At 33.1% G+C, this 21,205-nt stretch overlaps 1 protein-coding gene across 1 annotated transcript in view; it reads left to right on the top strand.

Moving 5' to 3' along the window:
- Positions 1 to 8,216: 8,216 nt before the first annotated feature.
- LOC107449964 (heat shock 70 kDa protein 14) overlaps positions 8,217 to 21,205 on the top strand; it is a 32,870-nt gene continuing 19,881 nt past the window's right edge. The window contains exons 1-5 of the mRNA XM_043041974.3: positions 8,217 to 8,463; positions 12,155 to 12,238; positions 12,421 to 12,549; positions 12,787 to 12,883; positions 20,647 to 20,740. Coding sequence (XP_042897908.2) covers positions 8,404 to 8,463; positions 12,155 to 12,238; positions 12,421 to 12,549; positions 12,787 to 12,883; positions 20,647 to 20,740 — 464 coding nt within the window. The 5' untranslated portion in view covers positions 8,217 to 8,403. The remainder of the gene's footprint in view (positions 8,464 to 12,154; positions 12,239 to 12,420; positions 12,550 to 12,786; positions 12,884 to 20,646; positions 20,741 to 21,205) is intronic.

The raw sequence follows: 21,205 nt of genomic DNA on the forward strand, positions 1-21,205 counted from the left end.
CTAGTAGCTCTATTTAAAATCGTTGAGTAGAGCGCATATTATAATTAAAAATTTGTTTGTTAACTAAATTTATATGTTTACCATGTGTAAATCTGACTCGAGCAAATCCGTGGCTAAAAATATTCTAATATTTACTAACGAATTTTTTTCATTAAATGTCAATAATTTCTCTAAATTCAACCTTATTAATATTAAAAGTTTATAATTAAAACTCAATCATACTAATTTTATTTTTATTCTATTTTATTACCGTCATTGAACAGACGACCCACTTTTTGGGTTTACGACTACTAATGCCGTAGCCTTGTAATTTTGAACCCAATCTAGAAGACAAGGGAACTCCTCGATCAAGTGTTAGGAGAAATTTGCCTTCGTTTAGGACTTTTGATGGAACTAACCCGCATTTGCGTTACATGGTGAGGAAAACCATGAGAATTTGCATCAACCTACCATCGCTGGGATTCAAATCCGGTTCATCTCCTTGCAAGGCGAACGCTTTATCCTCTGAGCCATCACGGCTCAACCTTACTAATTATGAACTTTTAATTGTGCAGTATAATATTATTACCTTGCGCTCATCCAGATTCAACAAGTCCCGCAGTGGACTGATCGTTAAGACACGGTTCCCAGCAGATCACCGAAATCACGCATCACTGTCTGCGGTCAGTGTGCGGGTGGGTGACCACTTGGATCAGTCTGAGTAGGTACCGAGGGTGTGCGGTATTGGTTCTCGTTAAACTGTGCTACTGTAAAGTGCTCGACTTCGCGCGCAGGTCGTCGGGCTACCGACGCGGGGGTGCCATCCCCTCCGCAGAGGATCAAAATTGTGATGGCATGTCTTCGGATCATCCTCCGGGATGTTTCCCAGACCGTCGCCAATAGCCTATTGTGCAGCTCTAGTGCGACGTAAATTAACAACAACAACCAGATTCAACAAATCAAATGCCACTTCTGTACTTCAGTAAGAACTCGCAATTATAGTTTGTCTAAAATAAGAACTCCCCCAAACATTCGTCTGGACCTGTGGCGGTGAGTATGGTAACGAGGTATGACTATTTCAAGTAGGGGTGCTGTTTTGGAGTGGTTTCGGCTCGGGTCGGCGAGACAAAGGGAATCACTTTTTTCGGTCTATTATGTTAGTCCTAGAGTAAAGCTACCCTCCTTAAAATGCGCCATTCTTGTTTCCTTAGCACCAGACGGCCTCAGATTTTGTGGCGGGAGGAGTTCTTAGCTTAGACAAACTATAGGTGATTCAATTCATCCTCTATTTATGCTTCTATGTATTTTCCTATTTAGTAATCTTGCAAACTTGCTACGACGACTGTGAATACACAGCCAATTATCATCTAAAAAGACCCAGTGTAGAGCACTACGAAACCTTTGGTGACTCACTCCAACATAACAAACAATTAAAAAACAACATTGGTCACATGATCGACATTATCAAAACAATGAACAACATAGCATCGCTATAAGAATAAGTCTAAAAATTAGTCAGACAGCATTAACTTAGCAATCAAGCTCTAAATCCTAACTACAACAACCAATCTAATTTTGACAGCTTTTTAACAATCATAATTGTTTCCTTATCCCCAACAACCAAACACAATATACACAACACTAACAAAAACATGCACACCCCTCAATCAACTACGGACTGGCTCACAATGGCAGCCAACGTGGTTGATCACCACACACGCTTCACCACTGGACCTGCTCCTAGTCATTAGGGGTAGGCAGTGCGCCAGGCAGCTCTTCAACTGTCCGTGAGGTCATAGATGTTAGATGTTATATAAAAAAAAATTCTTAAAAAATGCGATGTGACTAGCTATTTGATATTGTAATGTGTTTGATGTTATTTGTATTTGTGAAGTAATGCCGCTAGTCTATATATGTATACCAAAGGGTGCTGAGACAGTCAATAATTCATAACTAAGTTAACTTTCACAATAATACCCCTCTAATGAAACAAATTTCATAAATGCTTCAATTAACCTTAAAACTCTTTGACCGTGGCCCAGGTGATAGAAATCGATTTGATAGGGACTAATAAAATTTTTAATTTATTTAGTGAACACCTCCAAATTTCCGAGTATGAGTAGGAAGGCTCAACATCAGTTGAACCTTCCTGGAGAAGGTGGGCCAGTTTTCAGATAGGGAGTGAAGAGGGTGCGTTGGACAAATGGTAGCACAACGGAGGACAGTAAGTTGCCCCAGGGCACATAGGACACCCCTCCAAAGTGCTATCAACGCTTCAACACTCTCTTCAGAACAACCTAACTTTTCTTTTTTTTTTAAATAATTTTTAGTGTCACAACAACAAGCTGGCACACAAAACGTGTCGTGATCACCAAATCTCCAAGTAAGAGTAGGATGAAACATCGTACCAGTTACAATGCCACCCCGGAGATGATAGGACCAATTCTATTTATCCGGTCGTCGGTACTGTGGGAGGACGAAAGCAAAACGCTGTTTTGCTTTTCCGGAGACCACGTTTCTTAGATAAGAGGATTTTCTTTTAGACCAAAATCACCTAGGGTTCAACATTATCATATGCAATTGGGTATACTATAGCCTACGTCGTAGACACAGATCGTGTTATTCCTACCAAATTTAACTAGTAAACAGCATTTTCTGCGAACCTGATTTCTAGCAACAAGTAAAAGCATCAAACGAAGTGTCTTGTTTATAAGTCGCTACTCGCCAGGTTGGAATTGTATTAGTCTAGTTCCTTTGGAAATAATTTATATTGTTGTTTTACCGAAGTTTATGAATTTAGTAAACATATTTAAAACTCAGTTTATTAATTAAACTAAAAGGTAAATGTTATTCCTAGTAAGTGGAAGTAGTTGTGCTTTTTTAATATTATACCCAATTAACTATTGTCATCAATAGTCTCAACCTGCTATATTTAAGTTAATTTGCTAATATTAATAGTAATCAGTAATCTGTTAGTATTCTTGAAATACAATTAACAGTATTTAACTTAACTGTATATAAACATACCAATTGACTGTCTCAAATTTCTTCCAACTGATACTGATAACAGGCTGCACAATCTAAGTAAAACCTACTCTACACAATTCAAATATATCCCCAACAACCAAACACAAAATACACAAGACAAACAAAAACATGCACACCCCTCAATGAACCACGGACTGGCTGACAATGGCAGCCGACGTGGTTGATCACCACACGCTCCTCACCACTGGACCTGCTCCTAGTCACTAGGGGTAGGCAGTGCGACAGGCAGCTCTTCAGCTGTCCGTGAGGTTATAGATGTTAGATGGTTAAAAAAATCTGATGTGACTAGTTATTAAATATTGTAATGTGTTTGATGTTATTTGTATTTATAAAGTAATGCCGCTAATCTATATAGGGCAGAAGCAACGCACTGGTCGCAAAAAGTCGACTGGGTGCCCAAACTTGCTACGAAAACGAAACCATTTTTGAAAAATTGTCTGTAAGTATAATTAGCTAACAGTAAGTTGAATTAGCTATTCGCTTTACATATTGCATTTTCAGTTTCATTCTGTATTTTCTTGATTTTTTTATTTTCTATTTTAGCTTGATTGTTTTATTTTACATTTTTTGCTTGATAAATTCTATTTTCGTTTTATTCTATTTCTTCTATATTCTGATAAATTCTATTTCTTATTTTCGTTAATTTTTTTTTTTTTTAATGGTGCCCCTCACACTATTATATTTATATGTTTTGATTTGGCTATGTTAATACAATATTAGAAAGCACTATTTTTTTGCATAAAATCATGGAAATTGATGACAAGATTATATCTTTTTCTCATTTTATTTCAAATTTTTTTTCGAATTTTAAAAGTTTTCAAATTTGTGAATATTTCTTTAAAACATTTTTTAATAATTTTTTTCTTCTCCTTAAAAATTTCTTTACATATTTTTCTTTGTTTTCTCTATATTTTTAATATATATATATATATATATATATATATATATATATATATATATATATATATATATATATATATATATATATATATATATATATATATATATATATATATATATATATATATATATATATATATATATATATATATATATATATATATATATATATATATATATATATACACCGAAGAGCCATTACATTATGACCACCCTCCATCTATAACAATGGGCTCGCTCAGGTTTTCATGGTTTCTCGCCCAGGAACAATGTTTTCATGGGGCACATTAGGACCCATAATCCTCATAGAACAATCCCTGACGTCTGTAAGCTACTTGAACATAGTTGCAGACCAAGTTCTCCCATTGTTTTTCCTGCGGGGGTTGGTGTTTACCAACAGGATAATGCACCGTGTCATAAGGGTCGAATCGTCATGGATTGGTTGGAGGAACATTCCAGTGACTTTCAAGTCATGTCTTGGCCCCCAAATTCCCCTGACCTTAATCCAATAGAGCATTTGCTGTCCTACTTGTAAAACCAAATTCGTGCTGCCACTCTACCCCCTCGCAATGTGAGTGAATTGCAGGACCAGTTGGTGAGCGCTTGATACCAGATACGTCAGACTACCTATCAGCACCTTGTGGAGTCAATGCCACGGCGGGTGCTAGCAGTTTTGAGGGCTAAAGATGGTCCTACATGTTATTAGCAGGGTGGTCATAATGCAATGGCTCTTCGGTGTTTATAAAACATCTTAGCCCCCTCCAAGCTGGAGATGGGGGGAGACCCCTATCCCGTCTAAGCTGACGGATTTTATTTAAGCATGATAAACAACAAAAAGCACACGCAAAAACATTGCTCCTGCATTTTATAGGATGATTAAAAGTTGTGAAGAGGCCAGTCACTATTGCCTTTTTCTGTATTCTTACGCCTCATCAAAATTATTTATTACTCATAGCTAACCTTTTAATCTTTCCTTATATGGAAGTGAAAGATCTTAAAATAACTTCTCTTTTGAAATATAAATCTAATTATTATTCATTGGCATGTTTTTAGCCTTGAAGTCCCAAAATAGAATTTCTACACTTATCCTTTACCAAAGATATATGAAAACGAATGAAGTTTTAATGCTTTTATTAATACAAAAGAATTTAATTTTTGTATTGCATATATATATATATATATGTATATACTAGGGGGCTAATCCTCCTGTTCTCTGCCGCTCACCAACTCCGATGATGACTTTGCAATAATTGTCATTTCTTGGCAGAAAACAGTTTTTCTACTAAAGTTAAAATTATGCATTTAACATATATGTACTAAAAGGAATTCTGTTTGCTTAAGCTTGTGTCTCCTCTACCCACGTCAAAATATTATTATCTATTAGTATTATCAATTAGTATTATAAATAATTAGATCTATTGGTGTCAAACAAATTTGATGAGTTCACAACCGTAATTTAATATTTTCGCTCTCCAAACTGGCCGTAAATACTATTTTTGTTTGCATCTTATTGTGCATGAAGCTGATCATTAACCTCCAAATCATTTCACAGATCTCTTTAATTGTAATTTATAATGATATATTAAAGTTATCTACGCAAAAATTATAATTGTAAAACGATAAATAAGGTTAGACCACCTTTCTAAATAGCTTAATCTTAAAATGTAGCACAGAATTACATTATAATAATAAAATAAAATAAAAAACAATTTTCTTTGTTTTTAACTTTTGAATTAAAAACGTAATAATAGCTGTACAGAAAAGAAACTTTAAATTGGGTATACTATAGCCTACGTCACAGATCGTGTTATTCCTACTAAATTTAACTAGTAAACAGCATTTTCTGCGAACCTGATTTCTAGCAACAAGTAAAAGCATCAAACGAAGTGTCTTGTTTATAAGTCGCTACTCGCCAGGTTGAAATTGTATTAGTCTAGTTCCTTTGGAAATAATTTATATTGTTGTTTTACCAAAGTTTATGAATTTAGTAAACATATTTAAAACTCAGTTCATTAATTAAACTAAAAGGTAAATGTTATTCCTAGTAAGTGGAAGTAATTGTGCTTTTTTCATATTATACCCAATTAGGGATACAAGGATATTTATAGAGAAACAATACCTTACGACTTTTATTAATTTTATGCTGATGACAACCAAAACAATGTAGAAATGAATGAGGAAAAAATGGATCCTACCACGTGGTTTTCCGACCAATTCTTCTGTGATTAGCTATGTGTTATCATTTCACTCTCTTCTTAATAAACTCGAACAAAGCACTAGAATTCGTAGGTTCATCTGTTATTTCAAAGTGGGTAGAAAATGTATGCTTAAACCAAGAGGATATTTCCTTCTGTTTCCAACTGGTGCTAAAAAAAAGTTATTTTTCTATTTTTCCTTGACTTCAGTTTGGGCGCCTATGAATTTTGGACCACCTACTTTTGACTTCAGATGTAAACAGTTTTATTGTATCATGGTAGACAAAAACCTTTCAATAACCACTTTAAAAAAATGTACCTTTTGCCAAACACAACAGGTTACTTTTTCTTTTATCTAAACTTCGGCATTCTTCTTAATAAATTCAGGGCATCTCTTGAATGTAATGTTATTAAATAAAATTACATTAAATAATTACACCGAACCTAAGATGTTAAACATAAAATAATTTTAATAAAATTTTATTTATAAAACAAACATTTATGAAATATTTAAACTTTATCTTTATGCAATAAATTTTATAGGCTTGAAAATTTAGAATATTAAATTGTAGCAATTAATATTTTAGTTGTTTCACTTTGAATTAAATTTTTTTAATTAAATTTATTCTGTTATTGTAGTTTTTCTGAGAAAAGATTTTCTTTCTCCTTTTTAGAAGAGGATGGGGATTGATCAGGGTCGGATTAACCTATAGGCACACTAGGCCTAGGCACGTGCCTAGGGCCTACGAAATTCAAGGGCCTACGAAAAACTTGGGAGAAAAAAATCTGTTGACAAAAATAATTTAGCTTTAAAAACAACAAGTGTATTTTGCACAAAATTATGAAGATACAAATAAAAATATAATATTTTTTCGGTAATAAATTATTTTGCAGAATCTTATGATCAAATATATTACTTTTTTGGATTCAACGAAATCTTGTATTATGCTGTCGAATTCCCAACTACGCAAAATGTCATTCGGTATTGCAGATAAAGTTCGATAAACAAATTTGTAAACTAAAATCCATATTAATAAAAATGTTAAAAAAAATATGCAGGAAAATTTTAGCATATATTTTGAAAAGAGGGGAGGACCCAAAAACGGCTATGCCTAGGGCCTACGAAAGGTATAATCCAGCTCTGGGATTGATTACTAAGCCACATATTTTATGTGACGATAAATGATATACGTTAACATAAACGTGAAAAATTAACTCGAAAATTGAGTGTTGATAAAAGATAATGCAACTCCACGCCGAAAATTATAATGCCAACAAAAGAGCGATAGTGTTCAAATTGCAGGTACCCTGTATTCCCGGTAAACCCCGTTCTTCTTTAACAACGGGTACACGCGTGTACAGTTGGATCAGCAATCCATTTACATTAGAGTTATGCATTCTGTTCTTGTTTCCACGTCAAAAATATGAAATATTATTAAAATAAATTTTATATCACAAAATGTACCTTTAAAAATGTTTATTGAAAGATATTATTCAAAATGTCAATCTCCTTTCCCAGCTTTACTGAGCTGCCACAAGGTTAAAATGTGAAATGGATGGTTGATCATGTAAAGCTAAGCACAAATGGTGCTAGGGTTAAAATTCATCATAAGGCTTCGGGGTTGCTACTTTCAATTTATTTTTATGCCTAAGCATGAAAATATTATTATATTTGCAGTGTTTACAAAATAACGTGTTCTTTCGATTTAAATTTCAGCGAAACAAACAAAAATTGTATTCTGAAAACTCCACAAGCATACTATGATGCAACCCAAAAAATTACAAACTGTGATATTTCGCTCAACTATAGCCAAATATGGATTAACACATAAAATATGGCAAACCTTACACTTAATTTATGTTTTGATATAATTTTTTTAAATTTGTTTTATGCTCACGGCCAGTTAAAATGTGTAAATTACAGGGAAATCTTACGCGTGGTAAAATTACGCTTAAATTTAAGCAGACGTCCTAGAATATAAAGCCCTGATCACGCATCGACTCGGCACCATACCTTAAGCAGAGTAATACACCGGAAGTCTTCTAAATTTTTTCCAGTTTCAGGAAGCTTCCACTAATTTTTTATCTCTCGGCTACCAATGATATTGCAGTTTGTTGTTGCGGTTATCGGTATGATCTAGTTTCGTCTTGTCAGATTCATAACATTCGTAAATTCATGGCGCTCCACATGAGTACGTGATTTATTATTTGAAATTAACTAATATTTTTGCCTAGATAATTTTCATTTTAGTGCATTCCGAGCAAACAAAATTCTAATGAAATGACGTGTTATTTTGGACTATACTTTGGTAATTCCAACATGTGCTTAGCTATGCATAAAGTAAGGACACTTTTTTATTGTTCAAATTCTATTCTAAATTTTCTCTTGTTTTAATGTTTCTTGAGTTTTAATTATCTGTTATATTGCCTTATCATTGGTCCTTTTTTTGTTACTATATTTAACATTTAATAAATGTGTTTATTTACTATGTTAAATGTTTTGTTGTTTTTAAGACATATCTAAATATTAAAGTATCTGTAGCATTAAATAGTGCATAAAAAAAGAGGTAAATGCTATTATTTCTACTAAATATTTTAAAATTAAATAACTTAATTTGTTTTAAAATTTTGTAACTTTATTGAAATCCAAAATTTGATTTAGTGGAAAAGGGTTTTTCATTTATGCTATGTTAAATGTTATTCTTTTTTTTTATTTATTTTAACCTTCAAAATATCTCATGTTCTATGTTTCACTTCATTTGTGTTGCACTAAATTGTCTTTTGATCTTTTAAAATTAAAACTGAAGGAATGAGAGGACACCGAGAGATGTGAGGCAAGAACATTCTTGGAGATTTAAAATGTTCTCTTGAGCTTGAATTCTAAAAAATACTTAGGAATATTCTTTTTTTTTTTGGTAAAATACAAAAAAAAAATATATATATATATATATATGCAAACTTGTATATGATGTGTTGTCGTTTTATAATTCTATACGAGATCACAAACAATGTTATACTCATCATATGATAGATAATTGGTAGTTTCTATTTCAAGAAGTTTCTCTGAAGTGTAATGTAATAGATTTTTTTTTCACTGAACAAATTATTAAGATTATGGGGAGATTGTGATCTGTGGCAGAATTATCGCCAAGTTTTAGAAACTTCTGGGCAGTTGCCTGCGAAAAATTTAAAAAAAAAAAACATCACAGAAGGGAACCAACTCGAAAGGTATAACTTGTAGCCACCCCCAAGCAAACATCTAAATGTTTTTTTTATTTTTAAATTGCAAGTTTAAAATCTATTTGGCAATTGTAGTTGGCACGACAGATCACGATACTGAAATATCCACTTGATTCTTTCTTTTTTTATAGAGGAAAAAGAAACAAATGAAATTCTTATTAATTAAAAATCTTTTAACATAAAATTTATAGAAATAGAAACATTAAACACAGGAAAATATTACTTTGTTGATAAAAAAGAAAACTTCTAGATTTAAGCTTTTTTAAAATTTTCAAAGAAAATATTTAAACATCCTTATGCACTGCACATAAACTTTCTTTTGTGCAATACACTTTTTCTCATATTCTTTAATTAATAGACTTACTTCTCTTAAGTACCTTTTTAGGAAGATTTCCACATTCGTACCTATTAAAAAAAGAAAGACAAATTTTGTTGTCTCAAGCAAGCTTTTTTTTTATTAATTTTTGCCAAGGAAAAAACCTTTTAGGATTTCGGCAATAATAGTTTGCACATGCAGGTAGGGATATATTAATGTTCTCAGTTACCTTCTGTGGTGTTTTTTTATTTTTATAAGTCTCTTACATGCCACTATTTAAGTTTCGCTATGATTTGGCAGCTTTTTCAATGCAGATACAGATGCATAAATCTATTCAAAACAATCATTCTTTTGTAAAAGGTGATTAACCTCATCGATAGACCAATATGAAAACGGGAAAGACTGTTAGTTGTCTGTAGTAAAATCTTCATACATGGTAGTGACAGGCACAGGGTGGAAGTTCCTCTCTGATAACAGTGGTTATGATAAACACTGTTACAAATTAATTCTGTTTGTCAGATGAATATTTGACAGGTGTATGTTTTTGATTTTTAACTCAATGCAAATTTTTAGAGATATTTGACCATTTTCATTCTTTTTGGTCGTCTTGTATATTGATATTGTCGTTTTATTTAGTTTTCTTATTTAAGTATTAAGTTTTCCTTTGTACTTGTGTATAAATTAATGTTTCTTTTATTTTCAACGATGATAATCCTTCTCTTTAGTACGATTTTTATCAAATTTCCATTATTATATGATCAAAAAATTTGGATATCATGAAAGCCAATTTTTGCGATTACGGTGTAACATATGTGTTTTAATTGTATCGAAATAACTGTGATGTGATTGATGTTTTGGATTGCTTGGAGAAAGTCTTAAGGCCTGTTTGCACGGTCCAAGTTCTTAAATCTGAGAAATTGAACGGAGCTCTCTATCCAAGATATTGGATGATTCGTCGACACTATCCAAGTTCTTGAATGTCACTGATTGGTCGAAAGAAATGTTAGCGTATGCGCATTGTTCATATTCAGAATTATAAAATAATACTTATATAAGTTTAATATTACTAAGTAAATTCAAATAAAATCATAATAACATAAAAAAACTGTAACAGATCAATTTATTTGGACTAAAATATATGAAAACAGCCAACAAAATGCCATAATCTGATGCCTGCTTGTTGACGTCACAAAACCCAAGACACTGATTGGTTAAGGGATAAAAAAACTTGGATGGAAGGTAGAACATGCTCTACTATCGTCCAAGTACTTGGATGATCGTTTACACATTACATTCCAAGCTTGAAGCAAAACAAGTTTCCATCAATGTCAATCAATCTTTGTCCAAGAACTTGGATTGTCTAAACAGGCCTTTAGTTCATGTTCTGTTCTGGTCTAGTGTGTTGCTGTCTAATTTATAATGCTTAATAAATATTTCTTTAATGAAACTTTGGGCTTTTCATTTCATAGAGTAAATAAAGAAACATAGATGGCATCGTGATGGTTAGAGCCCATCAAAGCACAATTTGAAATTTGCTGATTGTAATAGTATTGTATCAAAGAAGAAATCAAATTTTAAATACTGTATGGAAATCCATAGCAATAACTGTTAAAAATTGATCGCAAACCAAGTGTATCAAAAAGTGTTTCTTCAAATGCGTAATTCGAAATTTCCATTTCAAAACCATGTAGCTTTAAAAAAAGTCACGATTTTAAATACCATGAAAACGCCATCACTAAAACCTCAATGGTTTAAGAGTGAATCGTCAATTATCGAGTGCATATAGTATTCTTCAAATGTGCTATTCGAAGTTAGCCGAATGATATAATATGGTATTAAAGCATAGAGATTTTAAAAATCATGTTAAAATTTGTAACATTAACTACCGATAGGACAATTTATAACAGATGTAGATTCACTGTAGAATTGTCGTTAATCAAGTGAGGTTGAGTAGTGATTACTCAAATACATGACTCAGAATTCGTAGTACATCATAATAGCATGTTAAAATATTGAAAGTTTAAAAACTATGTTGAAATCTGTAGCTGTAGTTGGCGATTGGCAGACCACGTGGATTTCTGGTAGAATCTGCTCATTGGATAAGTCAAAATAGAATGAGATTTGTGGTTTGAAATTTGCAGTATGCTATAAAGTTGTATTAAATAATTTGGATTTTTAAAACTAAGTTTAAATAATGTGTAGTGGTAACTCCCAACAACGTTATTATCATAAAATAAAGAATTAATCACTAAATAATTTAAAATTAACTTAGCTCGTGCATTATGTTAAACGTTACCATAACATTTTTTTCACTAATTTAAAAAGAATAATGAGATTGTAAATTAACTTTTCCTCCATCGTTGATGATACCTAGATTATATTTTTTATTTTTTTAAATTGTATGTCTTTATACCTGTATTTTACATTTGACAAACAGAAAATGTTTCTAAAATTCCTGTTACATTTTATTTTATAGGATTCAAAAACAGAGGTATTGGCTAATGCAGCAGGTTATCGAGTAACGCCATCCGTGATAGCTTTTATTAATGAATCTGAAAAAGTAAGTAATTAGTAGAATTTTATATGGTTTAGCTTTAAAGATAATCAGAACACAAAAATCTATCCAACTTCATCTTATATTTCTATCTAAATTAGATATTAGTTCAATTATTTAATTTTAAAATTAATTGTTATATCTAATTTTAGTAACACCAAATAATTTATCTTTTTATGTCACTATAGGTTGTGGGTCTAGATGCCAAGCAAGCTATGAATAAAAATTCTACGAATGTCATTACTAACATAAAAGATTTAATATCCACTGATGCAAATGTAGATCTCTCAGATTATCTACCCAAAGCTCAATCTAAGGTAATACATGATATTTTATTGTAATTGTTTATTTGTGATTATATTTGTAATATACTAGTAATAAAATTCTAATAATTTGTAAAAAATGGTACTTTACAAACATACAGGTTGACTAACTCTTTAATTTTTTTACTTTTGGTAAAACTATTTTTTTATGTATGTATTTATCTTTTTTTTTAAAAAAAAATAATAATAACTTTTAACTGATTAAAATTGTCTTGCATTTTATTTAACCAGGTAAACAACAAAAATAAAGTTGATCAGGAAAAAAATGGAATCATTCCTGAAAATGCACTCTCTGATGTTTTGTCTATTCTGTTTGAAAATATGAAAGGTAATAAAAATGTTTTATTTCATATTCATTAAGATTTTACCTGGGAAAATTTTACTTATTTATGTTAAAAACTGAAGACCAATTTAAGTGTCTAAAATATATAGTTTATTTGATTTATCTACCATCGGGAAATAAGTTACCGCCTAAGACAATTCATACTTGGAAAAACACACACTATCTGCTATTCACTTTGGTTATTGTTGTCATCGGAAGTTAAGGCAGAGGGGTGCAATTGTTTTTGTTTTCCAGTGGCATCCACTGTCCAAGAATTCGACTTCCGCCACACCCATTCCTAAAGCAGACCCTTTCATTCATCCACAGATTGTAAATTTGACCTGAACCAGAGAACGATCAATCCCCTATTCAGTATCACCAGGGTATAATTTTTTCTGGGAACATGGAGGACTTTGTGACCAGACAGATTTTACGTGACTAGTCACCATTTTCCATCACATAGCAAGTTTTTGACTGCCCATTCACTTTGATGGTACAATGATGGTTGTTTTGAATATTATATACTGTTAGGAAAAAAATACTAAGTTTAGGTGTATTTTAAAGCCTCCAAAACTTAAATTTGTGCAAAAGAGTTAAAAAAAAAAAATAACATTACAGTAAAATTGTGTTGTGTTTTCATTTACGTATAGCTTTCTTTTGCAGTTGTAATAAAATATTTTTGAATATTATATGTAATTTTTTTATGTCATGGAAATACATTAAAATCATTTTAACTTTTAGTTTAAGGAACAAAAAATTTAATTGATAAAACAAGTAAGACATTGACAATAGTTTATTCTTAAATGTTATCATATAAAATTGTGAAGTCTAATTAAGAATTTGTTTCATTTGTTACTCTTATACAAGTCATGTAGAATTACAGCTTTTTTCAATTTTGGCCCATCTCATTTGGGCTATTCTCTGCAAACAGGCTAAAATAATATAAGTGAAAAATATTTCAATATCTTTTTTAATAGAGAAATGAGTAAGTTATTTGTTCAATATATAGTTTAAAAGTGTCTTTATTACATTATCACATACATTCAAAGTATTATTTGAAATAAAAATAAAAAAAAATTAGATTTTTTTTTTTTTTAACATGAGATCTAGTTTCCTCACTCGCAACTCAACAAAAACAAGCCTACAAGCACAAAAATATTATTTATCACTGTGATACCTATACATTTCTTGTTCAACTTTTATATTTTGAAATTAACGCTTGTGTTGTTCATTTGAATTAAGTTAATTTTTTGGTCTTTTTCTAAGTTTTTTTATTTTCTATTATTATTTATCACTCAGTGATTCAGAAATTTTCAAATGGATGACATTTGGGTTGTGACCTTGCACTTGTTGAACAAATGTTACATAGACTGTTAAACAAATTTCAGTAAATTGGGAGACACTTTATTATTTTTTAAGCAGTTAAGGACTGACTTGTGCTAAAATTCATTAAAATTATTATTTTAAACATGTTTATACTATACTATGACACCATTCCCTCACTTTAATCAAAAGTTATAATTTTAGTAATTTTTTTTTTAACTTTGTGTGTGGCTACTATGTTTTTATTGTATTATACATTATCATGTATCTTATCATAAGAAATTTCTCAAACAATGTTTTTTTAAAAATTTTTTTAAATACTGTGAATTCGCGATAACTCGAATCTGATAGGACTGACGAAAAACTTCGACATATCGGAAGTTCTACTTACCGTTAGTTTCGGTTTTGGACTTTCAAAATATTGTCGGATTATTTAATTAATGCTTATTAATTACAAACTTTCTAAATGCTTACGATATTTAAGATCATTTTTCTGACAAGCCATTTACGATAAGACTGTTTGAAGCACTTTATGATACCCTGGTCCATTGGCTGCAACTTTGCTGTTGTGTTTTTCGGGAGAAACTGCAAGTTTACTGCTTTCAAATTAAGTAGATCACTATGCGCTGTACATTTATCCATAAAGAGTATCACTTTTCTTTTTTTAGCGGAGAATTTACGATCCAATTTTCTTACATAGTCTTCAAATAAAACTGATGTCATCTGTGAGACATTTTGTCTCTTGGTTCGTTTTTAAAGACCTCCTCAATAAGGATGACCAAGGATTATTTCGATTATAGCTTATTTATTATTAAATTCTTGATTATAGAATTATTTACAGAAAAGTTACAAATAGCTACATGAGCTGTTGAGTATAATGTTTTTGGAGTGCAACTGCTCCCTTTCTTTTTGTTCATACTAAATCTATCATTGTTCAATTACAACTCTACTCTTCGGCGTTCAAAACGAATCTGATCTAAAAAATCCTCTCTCTCCTCAGAAACAGTCATTTGCTCCACCCCCAAGGTAGGGGACGACACCTCCAGTGTCCTTCACCCTCTGACCCTCAGGTCAAGGGGTCAATCCAATGCGTGGGAGAGGAATCAGGATCCTGTCACCTCCCCCCCCCCCCCCCGGTTTCATCTAGTTCAATCTTCTTTCCTGGTCGTACAAGTGAAACCTAAAAACAATGCAAGCCCATCCCTGCACCAAAAAACAATAACACGCACACATTCCCGTGCGCAAAAGAGATTGGCCGCATTATACCTTAATAAACATAAAATTACACTTAGGACACTTGACAAACTAATAAATACAAAATCAAAACATAGCATTAAAGAACCTAATATTTTTACAATCAAAACATTAAAATCACTTTTATCAGGCCAAAAATAAAATATCCATGCCAAAATCCATTTATAAAATTCCTTCAAAATAAAATCCTTAAAGTCATGTCCAAAGTTCCTGCCTAACAAATAATAATAATTAGCATACAAAATTAACCGTCCAAATTGCCCAAATGTCCACTCTTTCAAGTTCATTGACCTAATCCCCTGAAACATATATCTTTCTATACCACTTCCTCTTAAGTGACTAGCTAACCCTTTTGCTCTACTTTTTCTTTCCGACCCCCCTTTCTGAAAACAAATCCTTATTTTCACCTGCACCTTACGGGATTTAATTCTGATATCGGGAATGTTTGAATTCGCAGCTGTGTACAACTCCTTCTTAGGATACTTAAACAATTTTTCTCTCCCCTCAAACCACAGAAGTTTAGATTCCATCGCACCGTCGCTATCTCCTTTTCTTTTCTCACAGGACAAATCCATCCTCTTCAACGCGTTAATTGGACTTATAACCTTCACTCCAACCCCTCGCTGACCACAAACTTCTTTGCCTTTAAAATCCTCCCTCACTTCCTCTAACATTCCTTCAAATTCCGAGCCCTGCACCTGCTCCTCTTTAAGTCTTTGGACTTGAGAAAAGGGTGATTTCTTATCTTGACCCCCTACTTTCTCCCCACGATCGGGAGTCATTAAAATACATGGTGTATCTTCGTCCCCTCCCCCGTTTGACTCTATCTCCAACACCTCGAGACCCCCCGGGGTGATTCGCACTCCTCTCCCGTCCGAATTCTCGCAAGCAAGGTCAGTGTCCTTAGCCTCAATCCCCTTGTTCCCTTCTTGTTCCTTTCCCTCAGAACCGATCAGCTTTTTCTCCCACTCTTTTCCCCACCGTTCATCCCTTACACTTTCAAAAACCTGCTCCTTTAATTTAAACTCCCTATCCCTTATCACCGTCGTCTCGTTTTCACTTTTGACCACTACTTGAATTTTTTCACTAGGGTTTACAATTCTTTCCCCCATTTCTATTCCTTCGCTGACCGCCCCCGGGTTCACTGGGGTACTCCGCGCTTCTTCCCCCCCTTCTCTTGACTCTCGCCTCCGCTGTCCCTCAAACACTGCTCATTTAGTAACCGAAATACTTTTGGGGTAATCAGAGCAGCCGTTTCATTCAAATCCTCTACCACTGCTACAGGGATTTCGACATATGACTTTATCTCTTCTTCTCTCCCCCATCTCCTTATAGGCACAGTTACAAGCTTTGCTCTCACGGCTGGTCCCACAGCTGGTCTTAGAAAGAGCGTCCCCCCTGATTTTAAATATTTCTCAGGAATGAAGGACTGCTTCACTACACTGATTTCCGCCCCACTATCTATAACACCTGAAAAACAAACATTGTCAATTGTGAAATCTGCCCTTGGTAGATCTACCGTCGTCCTTGCATCCTCCAAATTTAATCCAGCCACTCCCAATGCCATTGAGTTTAATCCTCTCCTTTCCAATCTATCCATATTTTCTCGACAGATACTCATCCGATATATTTTCGGACAAGCCCTCCTTAAATGCCCTTCTTCGTTACAATTAAAACATTTTGGGGTCCATCCTCCTACGTTCCCACTATTTCTTGCTGGTATTTCTGGGACTCCCTTCCTAAACTGTTCCGTTAAATTGTTTTTATTTCTACTTATTGTTTCGGCTTGGAAAATCCTTCTACTTGTCTCGTGACCTCTGTATTCCGGAGCCCGCTTTTCACTCATTTTCCCTCCCCTATTTCGGAATCCTACGTCAAGGTTTTGGGGTCTTGCCGCCACTACATTATCTAACTCTTGCCCTAAATCTGACACCCCCAACCATCCATCTGATTCCTTCAAATATATGTGGGATTTCAGCTCCTGAGGTAAACTATCCTTTATCCTATCTGCCACTACCAATTCCTTCAATTGTTCTAATGTCGTGACCCCCCTCGACTCCATATAGATCTCTAAGGACTCCTTAATTTTAACGCCGAATTGAGTATAAGACTCGTTAATCCTTCTGTAGCAGTTATCAAAATTGTTTTTATGCTGAAGGGGAGTTATTCTAAATTCTTTCAGCGTGATTTCTTTAATTTTTTCAAAACTTTCCAAATCCTCTTCCGCTAGATTTGCGCTCAGCCCCCTTACTTTGCCCCTTAAAGCTACCACCATTATTCTCCCTCTATATTCCTCGGGCACCTTATAGAAATTCAGAAAATACTCCGCGTCTCTAAAATAAAAGCCCCATTCCTCCTCCTTTGTCGGAGGTTCCCCTAAAGCCTTAGTTTAAGTGTTTATGAAAAGTGTTGTCTTGGTTTGTACTATTGTCCTTCTCCTGAAGATCATTCTCCTCATTTGCACCCCTCACCTCTAATTCTTTCATTCTTAACTCATGCTCCCGTTTCCGCTCCTCTCTTTCCCGTTCCTCTCGTTCTAATCTTCCTTCTACAACCATACCCAAAACTTCTTTAGTAAGCTGTTCGTCGTAACCTGAATTCTCGGTGATCAATGCCCTTATCTCAATAAGCTTGGCGTTCTCGGGAACCGTTATCCCAAACTCCTCCTTAGCTAGCACTATCAGATCTTCCTTTTTTGCTCTTGCAAGAAAACTCATATTGACCGTATTAATTTAAGTTCTCAACTACTAAAAAAAATATTCCCATTTGAAATAAAATTAAAAAAAAAAACACTTAGCAACACCTTCCCCCCCTACTCATACACCGACATTCTATTATGAAATTTAACACTTCATATGGAAACAAAACATGTTCAACACAATTTGTATCATGCAATATTCAACATTACTTCTCAATACACATAAATACAAGTTACTCTTTTCAACTTTCATTGCAAAATAATACAATTTCGTACTCTTTTGGTACACCTAAAATACACACTTTTACTTTCCCCAAAATTAAAACTCTTAAATTTCATAGATTCTATAGTCATAATAATTAACCATTTTATCATTTAAACAAAAGCAAACCCCTTCCTTGACCTTTTTTTTCCGTCCAAAATTACTTTAACAGAATGCATTATAAATAATAATCACTCCTTACTAATAATAAACCAAGAGCCTTGTTTACTCAGCTCGCTATTGACATATAAAAACACAATCTTTAAATAATCCTACACTTTTTTACAAGTTATTAAATCAATACTCTTCTTCTTTCATATATACTCTTAATAAAGCAATAAAAAAAAATACACTCTTAACAAACCACCCACTAAGTTACTTAAAAAAAAACATCAAACCATTACTTATTATACTTATCAATAATAATCATACTGATTAATCACACAAGCAATACTATAGCTAACTGGCCAATCCCTTAAGCTCAAATAAAATAACACATCAGGTTGACTTTAAACCAAAACTATCAGATCTTCAGATAAACTTATCCCCTTAACTAACTACCCTTTTTGTTAAACTTCTACCCAGAAATGTGAGCGTGTAATTTATCTTTTCATGCATGGGATAAAGCTTACCTCCCTTTATCTTTTCAATTGTCCTCTTTGTCAGAGAGTCGATGTTGAAACCACACTCTATGGTCACCGGTCACGGGGGGTAGCGCTGGCTGCCTATCGCCTCTGGCGATAATATTCCCTTTCCAGTACTGTCTCTTAAACTCCCGTCGATGTTGTCAGTCCACCGTCACCCTTTCCTTCAGGCAATCTTTTTCACTAGGCATTTCCGTAGGCATCCTTCTATCAAGATTGACTCCATGAGGCAACACTCTTTACTGGGCATTTCTCATAGTGGGCATCGGCGATGATTTTTTTCACTAGCATAGCAGTTTTCCTTCCATCCTGGCGAGAATCCTATCAGGCTGCGACAATTTGTGAGACATTTTGTCTCTTGGTTCATTTTTAAAGACCTCCTCAATAAGGATGACCAAGGATTATTTCGATTATAGCTTATTTATTATTAAATTCTTGATTATAGAATTATTTACAGAAAAGTTACAAATAGCTACATGAGCTGTTGAGTATAATGTTTTTGGAGCGCAACTGCTCCCTTTCTTTTTGTTCATACTAAATCTATCGTCGTTCAATTACAACTCTACTCTTCGGCGTTCAAAACGAATCTGATCTAAAAAATCCTCTCTCTCCTCAGAAACAGTCATTTGCTCCACCCCCAAGGTAGGGGACGACACCTCCAGTGTCCTTCACCCTCTGACCCTCAGGTCAAGGGGTCAATCCAATGCGTGGGAGAGGAATCAGGATCCTGACATCATCCAAAACTTTTTGTTAGACTTGTAATCCAAGGGATACGTTTTTACATTCTTGAAACATCGGTATTTTCCGATAACAAGTAAGGGCAATTTTTCTGTCCCAGGCGCATTTCCTCCAACTACGACAGTCAAACGTTCCTTGCTCATTTTACCCCCTGAGCAGACATCATTTTAACTGTATCCTTGAAGTAAATTTGGTAATGTTTAATTTAACCACTGTTCACATACTTCAAGAAGGACAGCTTTAGCTTTTCCATGAAGAGTGCGAATGACATTGTGTGTGTGTGTTGCAAAGGAAGGGAGGATGTCAGCTGGTAAGTTTTTTTTTTCTTGCTTTAAGAGATCCAAAAAAAATCGAGTTAAAGGGAGTAAAATTCGAGTAATCGAGAATAATTAAATGAAATTGAAGATAAACGGGTCGGGACCTCATAAAAAAATCGAGTTATAGTAATATTCGAGTTATAGCGAATTGACTGTATAACTGTATAATAATAGTGGGAATTTCTGTTCCACATCCGTCATTAAAAACTCCTTTGTCTATTCTTTTCTATGAAGTATGTGGCATAAGTAATTGTTAAAATTAAATAATTTTTAAACACAAATAAAAATCCGAAGTTACTTAAATGAGCAGGGTTGGCAAATTTTCACATTGCTTATTTGGTAAAAATGTATTAAAATCAAATAATTTTGTTTGGGATGCTTTTCAACACAATTTTTTTTTTTAATGTTTAAAAAAAAAAAATTTTTTTTATTGATTTATTGTTTTTTTTATTGTTGATTTATTGTATAATACCATATAATTATAATGTTTATTTGAACAGTTTCAAATGTTCACATATTATTACATTTTTTAGATATTGCATGCAGTCATAGTCACGAAGAAGAAGAGTATCCCACCATTGTCACAGTTCCTTCTAATTTCACTTCCAATCACAGATTACTCGTAAAGTAAGCTCTGAAAATATAAACCAACTGTTGTACATAATATGAAAACTGTTATTGATTGGGTAGATCTTAATTCAAAATTTATGTGTGCAATTATTCTGAAAAAAGGCATGCTAAATTGTGTGATGGTACTGGTAGGGGAGCATTTTTTGAAATGAGTGTCTTCAAACGCAATTGCTGGCTTCTTATGCAGGAAGCAGTGTTTTAAAATATAAGAAAGATATGTAAATTATTAAGAGATAAATAGTGAAAAAATCTCCTTTGAACTAAAAAAAAAGGAGTCAAAAGATTTGGAGAAAAAAAGTGGTGCAGATTGTTTTTAAAGTGTGATTTTCGATTTTTTTTTTTTTTTTTTTTAAATAATAACATTAGTGTTATTATACCTGCCAACTCTTCCGGATTTTCCGGAAGATTTTATTTTCATATTTAAAGTGGTAGTAAATATATACTATTTTTTCTTTTTTAATT

The sequence above is a fragment of the Parasteatoda tepidariorum genome, chromosome 6 (genome assembly GCF_982258835.1).
Source record: "Parasteatoda tepidariorum strain Cologne lab strain chromosome 6, Ptep-v5.0, whole genome shotgun sequence".
Classification (NCBI taxonomy): domain Eukaryota; kingdom Metazoa; phylum Arthropoda; class Arachnida; order Araneae; family Theridiidae; genus Parasteatoda; species Parasteatoda tepidariorum.